The sequence below is a fragment of the Aedes aegypti genome, chromosome 3, assembly GCF_002204515.2.
Source record: "Aedes aegypti strain LVP_AGWG chromosome 3, AaegL5.0 Primary Assembly, whole genome shotgun sequence".
Taxonomy (NCBI): domain Eukaryota; kingdom Metazoa; phylum Arthropoda; class Insecta; order Diptera; family Culicidae; genus Aedes; species Aedes aegypti.
This window is the reverse complement of record NC_035109.1, coordinates 394,677,271-394,691,307: the sequence shown is the minus strand read 5'-3', so window position 1 is coordinate 394,691,307 and position 14,037 is coordinate 394,677,271. Positions and strand designations below refer to the sequence as shown.

The window sequence follows — 14,037 nt, the reverse complement described above, 5'->3', positions numbered from 1 at the left end:
CCATCCCCGACATAGTCACTTATGACGTAAAAAGTTATAGTGACGACTTCCTTCGGAAGGGAAGTAAAGCCGTTGGTCCCGAGATGAACTAGCCTAGGGCTAAAAATCTCGTTAATAAAGTCAAACCAACCAACCAAATGTAAAGGAAGTTTGGGCAAAATCGATTCCCTCACTTCATGGCAACCGTGAGATGCAGTCCAACACGCAATAAAATGTGTAGAGTATCGGTACGCATTTTGTTCTTTTATTTTTGTTAATAATATCTTGATGCCCATAGCGATAACATAGAACTAAAGTTGAAGAATAGTTTTGTGCATAAGTATTACAGTAAAATTCCAATTTACTGTATGAAAAACCGTTTCAAAACCGTTTTATTACAAAACTTGTTTGATGTAAAAAAAGTTATTATTTCATCAATTATTTCGTAAAATCAAAAATAGTTTCTCTCAGTAGTGCTACTATAGGAACAATAGATTTACTATAGGCGCAAAGGAGCTCAAATTTTAAGTAAAACTAATAATTTCGATCATTTTTAGAACAAAATCAAGCTGTGTACCAATGGTACATAGATAAATAGCTCCTGACCTTCATGTCAAAAAATATTTTAAAAGATTTATAGCAAAACGGCTGTAAAAAGCCACTAGTGCGACTATATGGGACTGTCCACTAAGGGAACACCGACCCTACTAAAGTGTATGCATTGATCGCTATTTTCTATCTGACTCTCTTTCAGTCTGCTGTTTATTTCTTTACTAACTGTCATTTCGACTGGATTCAAGGCGAATTGACAAATATCCAGTTTGGTAAGAAACTCAAATTCTCATAACTTACGATTGATTTTTTTTCACGCGTCAATCATGCAACTCAGCAGTCAAAAAAACGAGGATAGGTTTGACTCATTGTCTCATATTTACACAGTTTAGTCACATAATACAAAGATTTATTTTTAGTCTGATAGGATTATAGTAATCTTTTCTGAAGTTTACAACAATGTCCGGTCTTCACAAGCTTCTGACAGGCTTTATGGCTGAATCATTTTTGACGGCTGAGTATGATTGAGTGATTTTGCACGAAAACCCCAGCATGTGATTTTTGCAGCAGATCTCTGATGAGTTTGCTCTCGCGGGAAAGCTCATTGATTGAGATTTGAGAATGAGTCTGTCAACACTGCAATTAGCATAAAAAACCCTTTAGAGTGAGAGAGAAAGCCAGATAGAAACCACTAACATTTAGTAATGCTGTAACTTTTCGTGTTTCTGAGCGTACGGAATGAACGAATTACGTTTACACAACGCTCGCTACAATATATCATTTTTTATGTTTTATGTTGAAGATTGATTAATTACGACACCATTCGACTATTATTGGTAGGGACAATGGAAATTCGCGATTTCGTGGAAGCCGCGAAATTTGGCCTTTGCCGCAAAATTCCGAAAAACCCACAAAATTTGTTAAATTTAGAGAATATATATATGACATGTCAGTAAATTTAAGATGTTTGCTTATGAAAATGGGTAATTCATTTTAAATCCGAGGTTTCATTAGAAATGTTCTAATCGTTTAGTATCAAGTTGGATGGTTTTCTGGTTCTCTTGTTGTGTTTTAAATTTTGCATTGACAATATAATATGAAACTTATCATCTAAATTTGATAAATGAAAAAAAAAACTTTAAATGAACTTCCGTTAAATTTACACATGTAAAGAGTATTTTCACTGTAAATATGCATTTTCATGTTAAATATGGTCAAAACCCATAGTAGACCGCAACAAAACCGCGAAATTGTGGTTTTGTTGCTTCGGTCAACCAAAAGTTTTGCCGTGAATTTCCATTATTCCTAATTATCGGCAAGCAAAACTCACCAAATTCACAGTACCTATTCTTCTATTCAAAACACTTCAATCACACACTATTTGATGACTGTTTGGTCCGTCAGCATCCTCCTTCAAAGATTCCGGAGACTCAACAACCAATATCGCCAGTTGATTGAAATTAATACGACCCAAAACGGCTAATTCCGAATTGCCGACAATAGAACAAAAGAACAACCCGCAGTTTTTATGAGAAGGACTACCGAAGAAAATGAGGCTGCCGAAAATAGTCGCAGTGACTTAAGAAGATCGAAACGTTCTAAAAACGGTTCCAAAAAGTTTTCGAAAACTCTGTCGGTATGAATGGATAGGGCATATGTGTAAACTGGCACATACGTAATTTGTTTGCTTAGGCCCGAGAAAATTACAAAAGAATCGCGGTATCTGCTTAGACTGCCGAGAATAAGTAAATTTCCCTACTTTGAAACTGATTCGTTGCTGGAACCAACAAAAAATGAATCCTTGTATAAATCGATTGATATTTTCAGTGTATCGTATGCATTTTGTGTCCAATTTTTCGCGTTGAGCATCATAATGGCGTATCTGCAGTGATCAATATATCTTCATCGGTTTTCTCCTTAAATTATCACGAGGAAGAAAATTAATGTTCGTTTAAATGTAAGCAGTAGAAAAACGATGAGAACTTCCTTCTGAAACAAGAATAACAGACGGGAAAATAGGCATGGGCAAGTTATTAAATAATGAGAAATTTGATTAAGAGTAATCGATCATTTCAGTTACGTCTTCATAATTGTAAACACGAGAAAAATTTTATGGTTAAGGTAAAAGGAAGCCAAGTATCGAAAATTCATGAGCATTAATTAAAAAATCCAACAATTGCTCAGTATAGAGAAAGCCATCACTATCGAGTGAGCAAACTACAGTCAGATCTCCTATTAGACGCTACTAGTCACTTTACACCCACTGCAATTCCTTCACGGCCACTGCAAGATACTGCCCTACAGATTCTGATGAAATTTGGTGGGTACTGAGCTCTAGTCATATACAAAAAATCAGCTTCATCCCTTGAGCGACTACTGAGAAATTGCCGTGGGAGAAAAGTTGATGGCAGTGTCTTATAGGAGACCTGACTGTATATTCCAGTTGTTTGGTTTTCCAGATGTATTCTTGAAAATCGAGGGTTTTCTTTTTACGGTAAAGGCAGCCAAAATCAACACTTATTTTGATGAACATCGATCACAACAAAAACAAGAATTCTCAAAAACTTATTCAAATAGCCGTAAGTCGAAAGAGTAAACAAACTTGGTTTACCGATCCAACGTGTTTTGCAGACGAAGTTCTACTCTTCTCACACTGGACAAACTCGATTTTCGATTACAACTGCAGCAGAGAAGTTCTGAGACGCATTATTGTTGAAAGTGGGGTCAGGTAAAGTCAGTACTAAGTTTCGCATAACAAATGATCTCGCTCCAAAAGCCATTGGTACCCGATTGTAAGGTCATTGCTTTTGAGCAATGAATGGACCAAGATAAAAACCATCACCACTGGGAAATAGAGGAGGATCTACTCTTCATCTCTTCATAAAAGTTGCTATCGCCAGAAAAGTAAAATAGGCTGAGTATGTTGTAAGAATGCCGGAAAACAATCACGAAAAATGGTGTTTGCATCAAATCCAGTGGGTACAAGACGTTAAGAAGGGGCTTAAGATAGGTGAATCGACTAAATGTAGCAAGACCTAGGAAACGTGGGACATTCGAGAAACTGGAGACAAACAGCCCTAAATAAACAAAATTGAAGGAATATTGCAACGCAAGTGTGGTCCAGCAAAAGTCGGTGATTTCAAGTGAATTTTTCAAAAAAATTGACTAGTTTTAGTAAAAGCATAGAACATGGATAGAAATCCTTTTCATATCATCCCTAAAACAATTGCATAGTGTACCGAGAGATTGGAACACGCTTGCTTTACATAGCTCTAGCGTGGTAAAATCGAAGGTCGCCCTGAGTGCAATTGCACTTGTTTTAACGAAGGTTTTCGAAGATTCTTTATCGAAGAAAAATTGTCAATGCGGATCATTTCAATTGTTTCGATCTTTTCATTCATCATGTTTGTTTATTATAAAACCGTTTCTATAAATCAAATATGTTCTCATCAATAAGTCTTACTCTCTATCTTGTCACATCTTTTAAATATTCTATTTATATTTTACATCCAAAAGTAATACGACATATGTACATTCATTCAATCGCTCTTCACTGAACCAGCCAGTCATTTGGTCAATAAAATTTCTCGTCAACATAACCCCAAAGAGATTTGCTAGAACTTACTTCATATTGGTTGCAACTCCTTGAACAAGTGCTAAGGCCTCATTATTGCATTGCATACGTCGCTCCGACCGGCTACCGGTCAGCTAATTCCATTCAATCAGACGCACTTGTTTGTTCACCATTCGCAAAAACCCGAAATTTCCAGTAGCTGCACCACCAACCGACCGACCGATTATCCTCTACCTTCACTTGCCGGATTTCTCTAACAAGGCTCACCCGAGGCGCTGCGTATTTTCATTTCTTCTTCATCGCCTCACGGGCCGGAATCAATTCGAGTTGAGTTTCACGGTTCTTTTCCGGCAAATCGCGTGCATCTGAGGTGTCTCTTAGAACTTTCACGCGTATTTGGCAAACAATTGACACAATCACGAATGACGCTCCCAGAAACAAAAGAAAACTAGCACACGCACATGTTCCACGTATTGGGATTGGGCGCTCCTTTTCGCAACACAGGAGGAGGCATGAAAAAAATCCCGATCCGAAGCTCCTGACGAGGGCGCGAAAGACATCGTCAGACACGCACACATTCGGAGGCGTAATCGACGGAGACGACGACGACGACGACCACGACGACGACGACGGGTGAGGCTCGAAAAGTGTGTACTCACTTCATAACTCTTCCTTTAATTTATCTGCTTGCTTTTGCTCTTCTTCCGATTCTTCTTGTTATCCATTCGCTTCGTTATTATTATTGCTTTTGTATCACACTTGATTGATTTTCTCTCTTGCTTCTTCTTTTACTTCTTTGCATTGCCTACCCTGACCTCACTCTTGGCTATCTCTGACTCTCTGAAAGAAACTTGTTTCCAAACAATTCTTCTTCTGGTCATTTTTGCTGCTTCTTCTTTATCCTACTCTTCTTCCACTGCGTATTCCCTTCTGTTTGGGCCGTGCATTTCCAAGAAGGAGATTGATCGTTTCACACACTCACATTAATTTCTTCGTTTTTTGTTGTTGTTGATGTTGATGTTTTGAGAAAGGAGATAAAAAGAATGTCTAAAAAGAAAACAGAAACTTAACCATTAAAGAGGAGACAAAAAACCTTTTCGTCTCCGGTCGCTTCCCGTTCGCGCGTACTGTTGTCTCGTGGTTGGTTAACTCCCTGGTCTGACTCTTTCTTCGCTCGTTCGCTCATCATGCTCATAAACAACGGACAAACGATTAATAAGTGATGCTGTGTTTTTCGATTTTGAATGCCATTAACTTCGTAAATGCCTCGGAACTTGGGCGCGACGGTGACGGCGGACGGACCTGACGACGACTTGCAGCGAGGTTCTTTTGCGATGAAACGAGGTGAGAGTGCGCAAGGGGTACAATGTGTCAAATTAAGCATTCTCTCTCTCCTTTCGCCCTGTCGCTCGTTTGCGCTTCACTTCTTCGCTTCTCATCACCTGGTTTTGTGGTTGTTGTGGTGCGCTGTTAAACGGACTGCTGCTTCCAGGTTCAATGCAAACAATGACTGCGATAATAATGGGCTTCGAAACTAGCCTCGAAAATGATCAATTAAGTAGGGTTGGCGCACTTCTTCTTGTTCCTGGAGAGCACCCGAAAGGCCGAAGGTTGTATTTAACGCAATTTTCTCGTTCTCGCTCGTTGGATCACAGTTAGAACATTGACACTTGGTATTCACCTCGTCACCCCTTGACGTCGTTCGTTTCGTTTCGGGTGCGGTGAATTTGCGTTGCATTTGCGAATTATCTCCTGTCGTTCCCCTTTGGGCGTTAACTACCTATCACTAGTGCTGTTGGCTTGACTGCTGCCGGTGCTTCGTCCGCTGTCGTTGTTCGTCGTGGAACTGTGGGATAGATCTCCCGTCGAAATGAGATCTCCGTTGTTTTTGTGCATTTGAGCTGCTGCTGCTGCGGCTACTGCTAGATGGTGATGGTGCAAGAGGAAGTTGGGTGGACTGTTCCTGAGGCAGCCAGGTTCTTCCTTGATTTGACTCGTCGGCAGTGATGAGCTGTTGTTGTTATTTGATGTGGGAGGTGACGAGCTGGACAGATTGAGCTGCTGAAGATGCGGGGGAATTTGTAACGCTGAGATACTGCTGCTACTGCTTCCGTTTGGAGGTGGTCCAGTGGCAGGTGGATGAGGTTGCTGGTGATGTGGAGGAAGACTGTTGCTGCCGGAGCTGCTGTGATGATTCTTGCTACTACTGGTGCCACCGTTCAGGAGACCTGGTGGACTAGCGACTGCCGAGCTGAGGTTATTGCTGGTACTATTGCTGTTCTGGTTCGAACTGTTTCGAATCGTATGATGGTTGCTGTACGGACTAAAGTTGTTGCTGTAGCTGTTGTTGAGCTGTGAACTTAGGCCACTGTCGCTGCTGATGTTGTTCAGCTTGTCACTGGTGCTGTTTTGGAGGGCTTGTTGTTGTTGCTGATGCTGGGCCGCAATGATCGACGCCAAACCCAAATGATCGTGATGATGGTAGTAATTGGTTGGTGTTGCGGGACTTGCCAGCAGATTCAACGGTGAGGCTATACTCGTAGATGGGGACTGTAAACTGGACAGAACACTCATACTTCGTGGACTCGATAACGATTGGTTCAGCGATTCTCTATCATCCTCGGGACTCTTGGAATCGTCCATACTGCCACAGCTTCCAATCGCATCGTCCGAACCCTGATCTCTACCCTCCTCACTATCCGTCATCTCCTTATAACGAATGCACTTCTTCTTGCGCCTACATGGTTTACACCATTGATTCTGCTGATCCAAACCATATCTTGCTCGACACTTCTTCATACTATTGCCACCAGGATCTGCAGGGCTTCTATCCTTTTTCCTCTTTTTCTTTTTGGCCCCATAGCCATAGTTATCCCGTGCGGTCCAGCCTGGATAGAGTTCCATATGAAGCTGTCGCTCTTGGCGGGCCTTATCGTAGTACACACTCTGCTGCTCTCGGGTGAGTGAGTGCCACTTCCGACCTAGTATCTGATTGATTGCGGCTGATTCTTTGAGTGTGCATTCCGCTACGACTTGTGATCGCATCTCTTTCATGTATAGCATGAAAGCATTTAACGGTTTCTTGACATGACTCTTCTTCTTCTCCAGTGCTAACTCTTTCTCCGACAGTGATTGCCTATGATGACCACTGTTGTGATGATGATGGTGATTGTTATTGTTATTGCTGTGATTGCTCTGTTCGTGATGTGAATGATTGTGATGGCTGTTCGACGATCGACTGTGACCGGATGAGTATCGACCACCCTGAGATCCTTCCTCGCCACTTTCCTGCTTGATTGTGGGTGGATTTGAGGATCGACCCGAACCAAATCGGGAGTCTTGACCGGGTATGTCCTGCTTGGGACCTGGAGTGATTATGGCTGGATGTGAGTTCAGCATCGGATGGGAATGTACCGATGGGAGGAGACTGGGTGAGTACCGATAAAAGTCACTTGGTAAGGACGTGTAAATCTGTAGTGATGCTGGATACGGATTGCGAAATCCCGTCGCTGGGCTGTACATTGAGGGTGTGTGCCATGAGGACGCCACTAGTGGCATGTCCGGGCTTAACATTGGATAAGGATACTGGCTAGTGGGGAAACTGTACAGAGGAGGCCGCGTAAGTCCCATCGTTTTAGGATCCAACTGGTACGGCAAAATTCCACAGTGGGCAGGTGGAGGTGACGAGAGATGATCCCCGTTGTGGCAGAAGAACGGAGGTATTCCCATCTTGTTTGCCATTGAGACCGGAAGACCTCCAGCACTACCATTCGGATACGCATATGGTGGCACCAGGTATCCCATGTTGAATCCGGAATGACCGTGCGGTAGCTTCCCGTAAACCGGCCCCGCTTCATGCCGACTGGTTCCATTTTTAACCGTTTTCTCCTCACTTTCGGTCAAATCAATTAGGCTGGATTTCTCCTCCAGCAGATTCTCGGACAACTTCTCGTCGTCCCGTCCTTCATCTTTGAATACTTTAACCTCGTCCGTACTACCGAGTTCATCACCGGTGGAACTGTTGTGAGGCATTTTCCCGACACTTGCATCAACCGCGCACGTTTCTTCACGGTCTGCGCTACACTTCGAAAGGCACTAATTTGATTGAATTTCTTTGTTTACTCTCCGAAACTACAAACTGCGATAACAATTTTGAACTAGGTTTCACATTGCACTATTGCTTTTAGGTTTCCGTACTCGAACAACCACTTTACTTATTTTCGACTCTCGAGATGAGTCTGGATTTTTTCCGTTGCTTAAAACTGGTGATTTGATGGACCATCCCGTTCCAGCACATTCCGACGCACTCGGTGTTCACGCAATCTCACCGACCAGAAAAAAAAAATCTAATTTGCAATGATCAATGATTTCGATTCGTTCATTGTACGTGCGTAGTTGAAAAACTCAAAACTCCCGAGCCCGTTTTTGCGTTCTTGTTTGCTGCTGCTGCTTCTGCCACTAACTCGTCGTGGTGCTCAAGTTCTTGAACTTCTTGGAAGCTGGTAACTTGCACTGTCTGCCTTGTGTTGGTTTCACTTCCAAGTTTCCACACATACACACACCTGCGCACACTGCCGTCGACCGTCGACACTAGCCTGTTCTCTGCCTCGAGAATACTCGAGAGCAAGTTGAGGTGGTGGCTGAGGAAACCAGAATAAACTTTTACAGTAGTGTAGTGTGTTGAGGCAACGCGAAGCGGAGGCGAAACACACTGCCAACGAAGAGCGAAGAAACAGGAATCTTGTTAAAATGAAATTACTTCGCCCTCTTCTCTTGTTTCACCAGTTTTTTTTTCAGACGGCTATTGCTCGATTTGAAGAGTCAAAATTCTGAGTTGGAATTTGCTTCGATGGCCTCAGTGCGAGATGATCTGTAAATAAATATTTGACAACCGAAACATTGTTTTATTAGTAAACAGTTGCACACGATGGGAGCGGGCGTAAAATAATCAGAGCTGCGTAATTGACCTCTACCTCCCCTTTCCCCATCTAGTAGAATTTACGTGACGTCATTTTAATAAGCTTATGAGTTACTCCTTTGACGCCCTGCTGCTAACAAGAATACGAACAAAAATAAAATAAAACAGCTCACCTTCAACTTGAATGTTTTACTCTTCGTCCGAACTTTAGGCACTTGTTATTCATGTCTTGATCGGTATCAATCTGGACTTGCTCATTGAATTACGCGCGACGGCGACAGCTTCGGCGATCAGAAATCGTGATTTCTTTCTTATTCGCGACACAAGAAGTAAAAAATGTGTATTTTGTCCGCTCGTTCTCTCCGCAAGCACAGGAATTCTCTCTACTGCTCTCGATAATAGGCGCTATGTTTTGTGTCATTCGTGACGACGATTCGCATTTGACAGTTCATAAATTCTTGTGCTTTTAAGAAATGTTGATCACTTCACAAGACACGATCCGAGGAAGTTCCCGTTTTGCCAAATGATTTTTTGTTCTCTTATCGATCGGCGAGTTCCCGTTTTTGACCGGATAATAACACACTGTCCGATTTCGGTATTTTGCTCTCGATTGAACACTATGTGACGCACTGACAAGCGGCGGCGGCGGCGGCGAACGGCTCTCAGTGGGCAAGAAAAATAAAATTCCAATATATCGACGCGCGATCTGTCGTAGCCTCGTTCCGTGTGAACTGGTTGCTTCTTCTGACGGTGAATGACTGCCCGTGCTTGCGCTGTCCACTGACGTCTCTCTCGGTCTTCGTGCGGTATGTTTGCATCGGATCGCCAATACGCCCACCCTCTCACGCACACACGCAAACCCTTATCGCCACCCGCAGCAGAAGAGAAACGTCAAACTGGGGAGCTTTTGCTTGTTTTGGACCACCATTGCAGAGAACGAGCGCTTGCGCAAGCTTTCTCTCAGCACAATTTCAAAGCGATCGTTGGGAATGCCTACTTAACTGATGCGCGACGACGAAAAAGGATCAACCTGTTCGGCTTGCTCTCGGCACTTGATCCTGTCGGGTCGGGTCGGCTTCGGTGAAATACGAGTCACGGCACAATGTTGTTGTCGTTCGGCGTCGCAATGTTTTCTTTACGGTTAACAAACTGAGAATGAGCTGGTGTCAATTTTCTTAGGGACCGAGAAGCACCGCACAATGGGTTTCCTTTTCGAAGGGAAGACGAACATTTTGAATGGTTTTTAGAGGAATTCAGTTCTCGTTCCTTCAAGGATTCGTCCTCGTTTTCTTTTGTATGCTGTGCTAATGGGAAAAGATGAAACGGTGATGAAATTGGGAAAGCTTTGAAATATCACAGCGTAACGAAAATGACACTTTTGCGTGTCTTAATGATAAATTATGTGTCTTTAGTAGATTTAGGGTTGCCTCAATTGGGTGATGTTCTAAGAAAGTTTTCTGCACTTCACAATGTTGTGCTACAGATCGCCAAGGTTGTATAAAGAACTGGTTTCATTGATGTATACATTAAATTTTGAGTATGATTTATCAAACAATTTAGTGACCTCATCCACCAAGCATGCAAAATACTATAACTTTCATTTAAAATACAATTTGGTTTGAACTGCATGATTATATTTAGAATAAATCGACTTATTCAACATGTTTGCAGTCGCCATACAAAATTCTTATTTTCTTTTATATTGCAAAATACAATGGACCAATGCACGAGTTCATTATTTGAAGTTTGAGCGGTGCCGTGTTATTTATTGAAGTCTCTGTGAAAATTTTCTTAAGAGATGCCTCATTAACGCTTTGGAGAAGAAGCACCCTCAGGGTTTTAGTAACGCTCCCCTCAAAAACGACTAAAAAGCTCAAATTTTACGACGACAGGACTGGATTGTTTATGTTTCAGTCAGCGAACTTTTGCCATACACTAAGGTCAAATTGTTTCCTCACTTTACTCTAACTGTGGAAGTGTCCAAAAGAACACCAAACTGTCAAGCAGCCGCTGTTCCAGTTAGAAGTAACGCCAGAAATAAGAAAAGAAGATTGGCCTCTCCATAGTCCATAGAATATTTACAAGTTCCAATTTTGTTCGTACCCGTTGCGTTCTTGCATCAAAATTCCTAGGAATACCCATTCACTCTCCAGTTCCTTCTTGTACAATAATCAGCTGAACGTGGCTGATCCTTCGAGCAAGATTCCAGTTTAAGATTGCATGGAAAATTTCATTGCCTATTTATGCCTCCCTTCTTCCACACATTTCCGCTGCGACCAAAAGCCGTAAAATATCTTCAGTTTAGTCCGTGGCCACCAGCCTCCTGACACCGCCTATACAACCCCATTAAAAAATAACGAGCAAACATCTATGGTTCCCACTGGGAAGTGGTTCCCACTGACAGCTCAATATGTGTGAACAAATAACCGTTTGAGGAATAACAATCGATGATGGCGAAATCTTTTTTTTTCCGAAAAATTTCTTTTCCCGCATAACAACAGTTATTCGAACAAACAAACGGTTGCAAACTATTCGATTGTAGTACAGCATGCCAATTTGGGTTGATAAGATTAGCTAGAAACACATTTTAGTATTGGAGGAAAAATTCCCTAATATGATTAGGCCAATGTACGTTGTTGCTCTTGAGTTTGATGCTGACAACGAAAACATGGCTGCCTAGCACCGGGTTGGTGGCCACACATTCGTCTTCGTCCTTATCTCGTTCGTCTCTCGTCGTCGTCGTCACGGTAGAACAGGTAGAAAATTAGTGGAAAGAAATTGTACAAACCATTTCGATAAATTCCTTCCCGCCGTCCTGCCGTTTGTGTGTGCAGAGTGCAAGTAAACACACAATACCTCCACGATGTTCTGCTGCCAACACCAAAAACAACGCTTCGACATCCTGCGGAGGATATCCAAGGTTCCTTCCAATCCAACAACCGAAGCAGCTCGAGCTACAAATAAATAGTAAAAACCTTTTGTTATCGTGCTGTGCAAATATGGTTCAATATCTATTATTATGTTTATTTATTTACTCTTTTTTGATGTAGGTACGAGGCCGTGTGTGGAGGAGAGAATCCTAATCGTCTCGGGGCTTTGCTGCCTTCGATGACTAGAGGAGATATGATTTACACCACGAAGGCCTCTGGATGTCCCTATTGCCGTGTGCACTTTGGGGGTTTCCACGTTTTGTGGGGGAATTGCTGGAAGAGGACCTGCGGCGTTGAAAGGACCTCTGCGGTGGATCTGTGCTTCGACAATCGAGATGTGCCTCGATGTGGCTTTCGATATGGATGCTGAGGCTTATGTGGAGCGGACAAGGTGTGAAGTAGGAGAAGGTATTTTTTGTGTTTGCTTTCTAATCTACCGTATCGAATATATATTTCTCGGTATTTTGCTCCGAAGGGTTTACTTGTTGAGCGGTTGGCAGGGATGGCAAGAAGGTGGTATTTCAAAGAATGTGTAATTCTATATTCGTAGATGTATATAACATTCCTGATATGAGTTTAATGGGAAGTCTGAATGGATTTTGATTACAATTTTACAAGGGTTCTAATGAAATCCCTGGAAGGTTTCTGATGATAACTTACGGTGACAATATTAAAAGTCTTTGGTAAAAGCCCTGGAAGGGTTCTGATGAGAATACTGGAGATGATCTAATGAGAATCCTGGAAATATTTTAATGAGAATCTCGCAAGAATTCCTTCGAGAATACTGTAAGAATTCTGATGAGAATCCTAGAATTTCAAAAGAATCGTGAAAAAAATTGTTATGAATCCTTTAAGGATTATGATGAAAATCCAGGAAGAGTTTTGTTGAAAATATAAAATGAATTCTGATGAGAAACGAGGATTAGAAATAGTGGAAGGATTTCGGTAAGAATCCTAGAAAGATTTCATTAGAATCCTCAAAGGGTTCTGATGTGAATTATAAAAGGATTTAAATAAAAACCGTGAAGAGATTTCGATCAGGATCCTGAAAGGATTTGGGTAAGAATCCTTGAAGGTTCTTTTGCAAAAACTTTAAAGATTCTGGATGTATTCTGATAAGTATATTGGAAGGGTTGTGTTAAGAATTCTGGAAGGATTCTGATGAGAACCGCGGAAGTATTCTGACGAAAAAATTTTGGAGGGGTTCGGTGAGAATCCAGAAAGTATTCATATGAGATGATTCTGATGAGAATCCTGAGTGGATTCTGTTGAGAATCCTGAGAAGATTCTGATGTTCATGGAAATTGTGAAGAAAATTTTAAGAGAATTCTGATGGCAATGCTGAAAATAATCTTATTCAAATCCTGCGAGAATTCTGATCAGTGTCAAATAAATTCGATGCGAATTTTGTGAAGAATCTCATGGTCCATTATTTTCGTATCGTAAAACGGGATAACTTGCAACATTTTTTAATTTCAAAGCTATATGGATGAGAAATTGAAGGACTCAGATGAACAAAAAACTAGCTGGTATCTTAATTGCTACAGCTTGCTTCATTTAGAATTGGAACAAACTTTTGCTCATATTGTGGTTCTCCTGGTGGACGGATTTTGAAGTTCTTAGCGCCCACATGTCGGGAATTTTGTCAGCTTCACGTTTGTATTTTTGACATTCCGCAAATCGACTGTACTTTGCAAACAATCAACATGGAAGCCGAAAGAAGGGAAAGTAACAATGCACAATTATTTGGAAAATCCATTGTGGTCTGCATCTACGCTAGCTAAACAGCTGAAATTGCCCAGAAATACCGTATAGCGCGTTATTAAACGGTACAAGGAATCATTGACGACGATTTGGAAGCCTCAAGCCAATTGTCGGAGTGGAACTGACGACCGGAAACTGCGTAGTAAGATTTTGAAGACGATTAAGAGGAATTCCAATCTGTCGGACCGTGATTTGGGCAGAAAATTCGGTGCTGCTCATAGTACCGTGAGGAGAACTTAACTCCGGGAAGGAATCAAGTCGTATCGAGCTAGCTAACAGCCAAATCGGGCCATGAAACAGAATAGTGTGGCCAAAATCCG

The 14,037-nt window shown here is 41.8% G+C and overlaps 1 protein-coding gene across 1 annotated transcript; it reads right to left on the bottom strand.

Moving 5' to 3' along the window:
• Nucleotides 1-3,904: 3,904 nt before the first annotated feature.
• LOC5565423 (protein pangolin, isoforms A/H/I/S) lies at nucleotides 3,905-9,792 on the bottom strand. Its single transcript, XM_001649756.2, has 2 exons — nucleotides 9,197-9,792; nucleotides 3,905-8,975 (listed from the first exon to the last, which is right to left on the bottom strand). Exon 2 carries the CDS (start codon nucleotides 8,135-8,137, stop codon nucleotides 5,882-5,884), a length of 2,256 nt encoding a protein of 751 aa, XP_001649806.1. The 5' UTR covers nucleotides 8,138-8,975; nucleotides 9,197-9,792; the 3' UTR covers nucleotides 3,905-5,881.
• Between the last annotated feature and the right edge of the window lie 4,245 nt (nucleotides 9,793-14,037).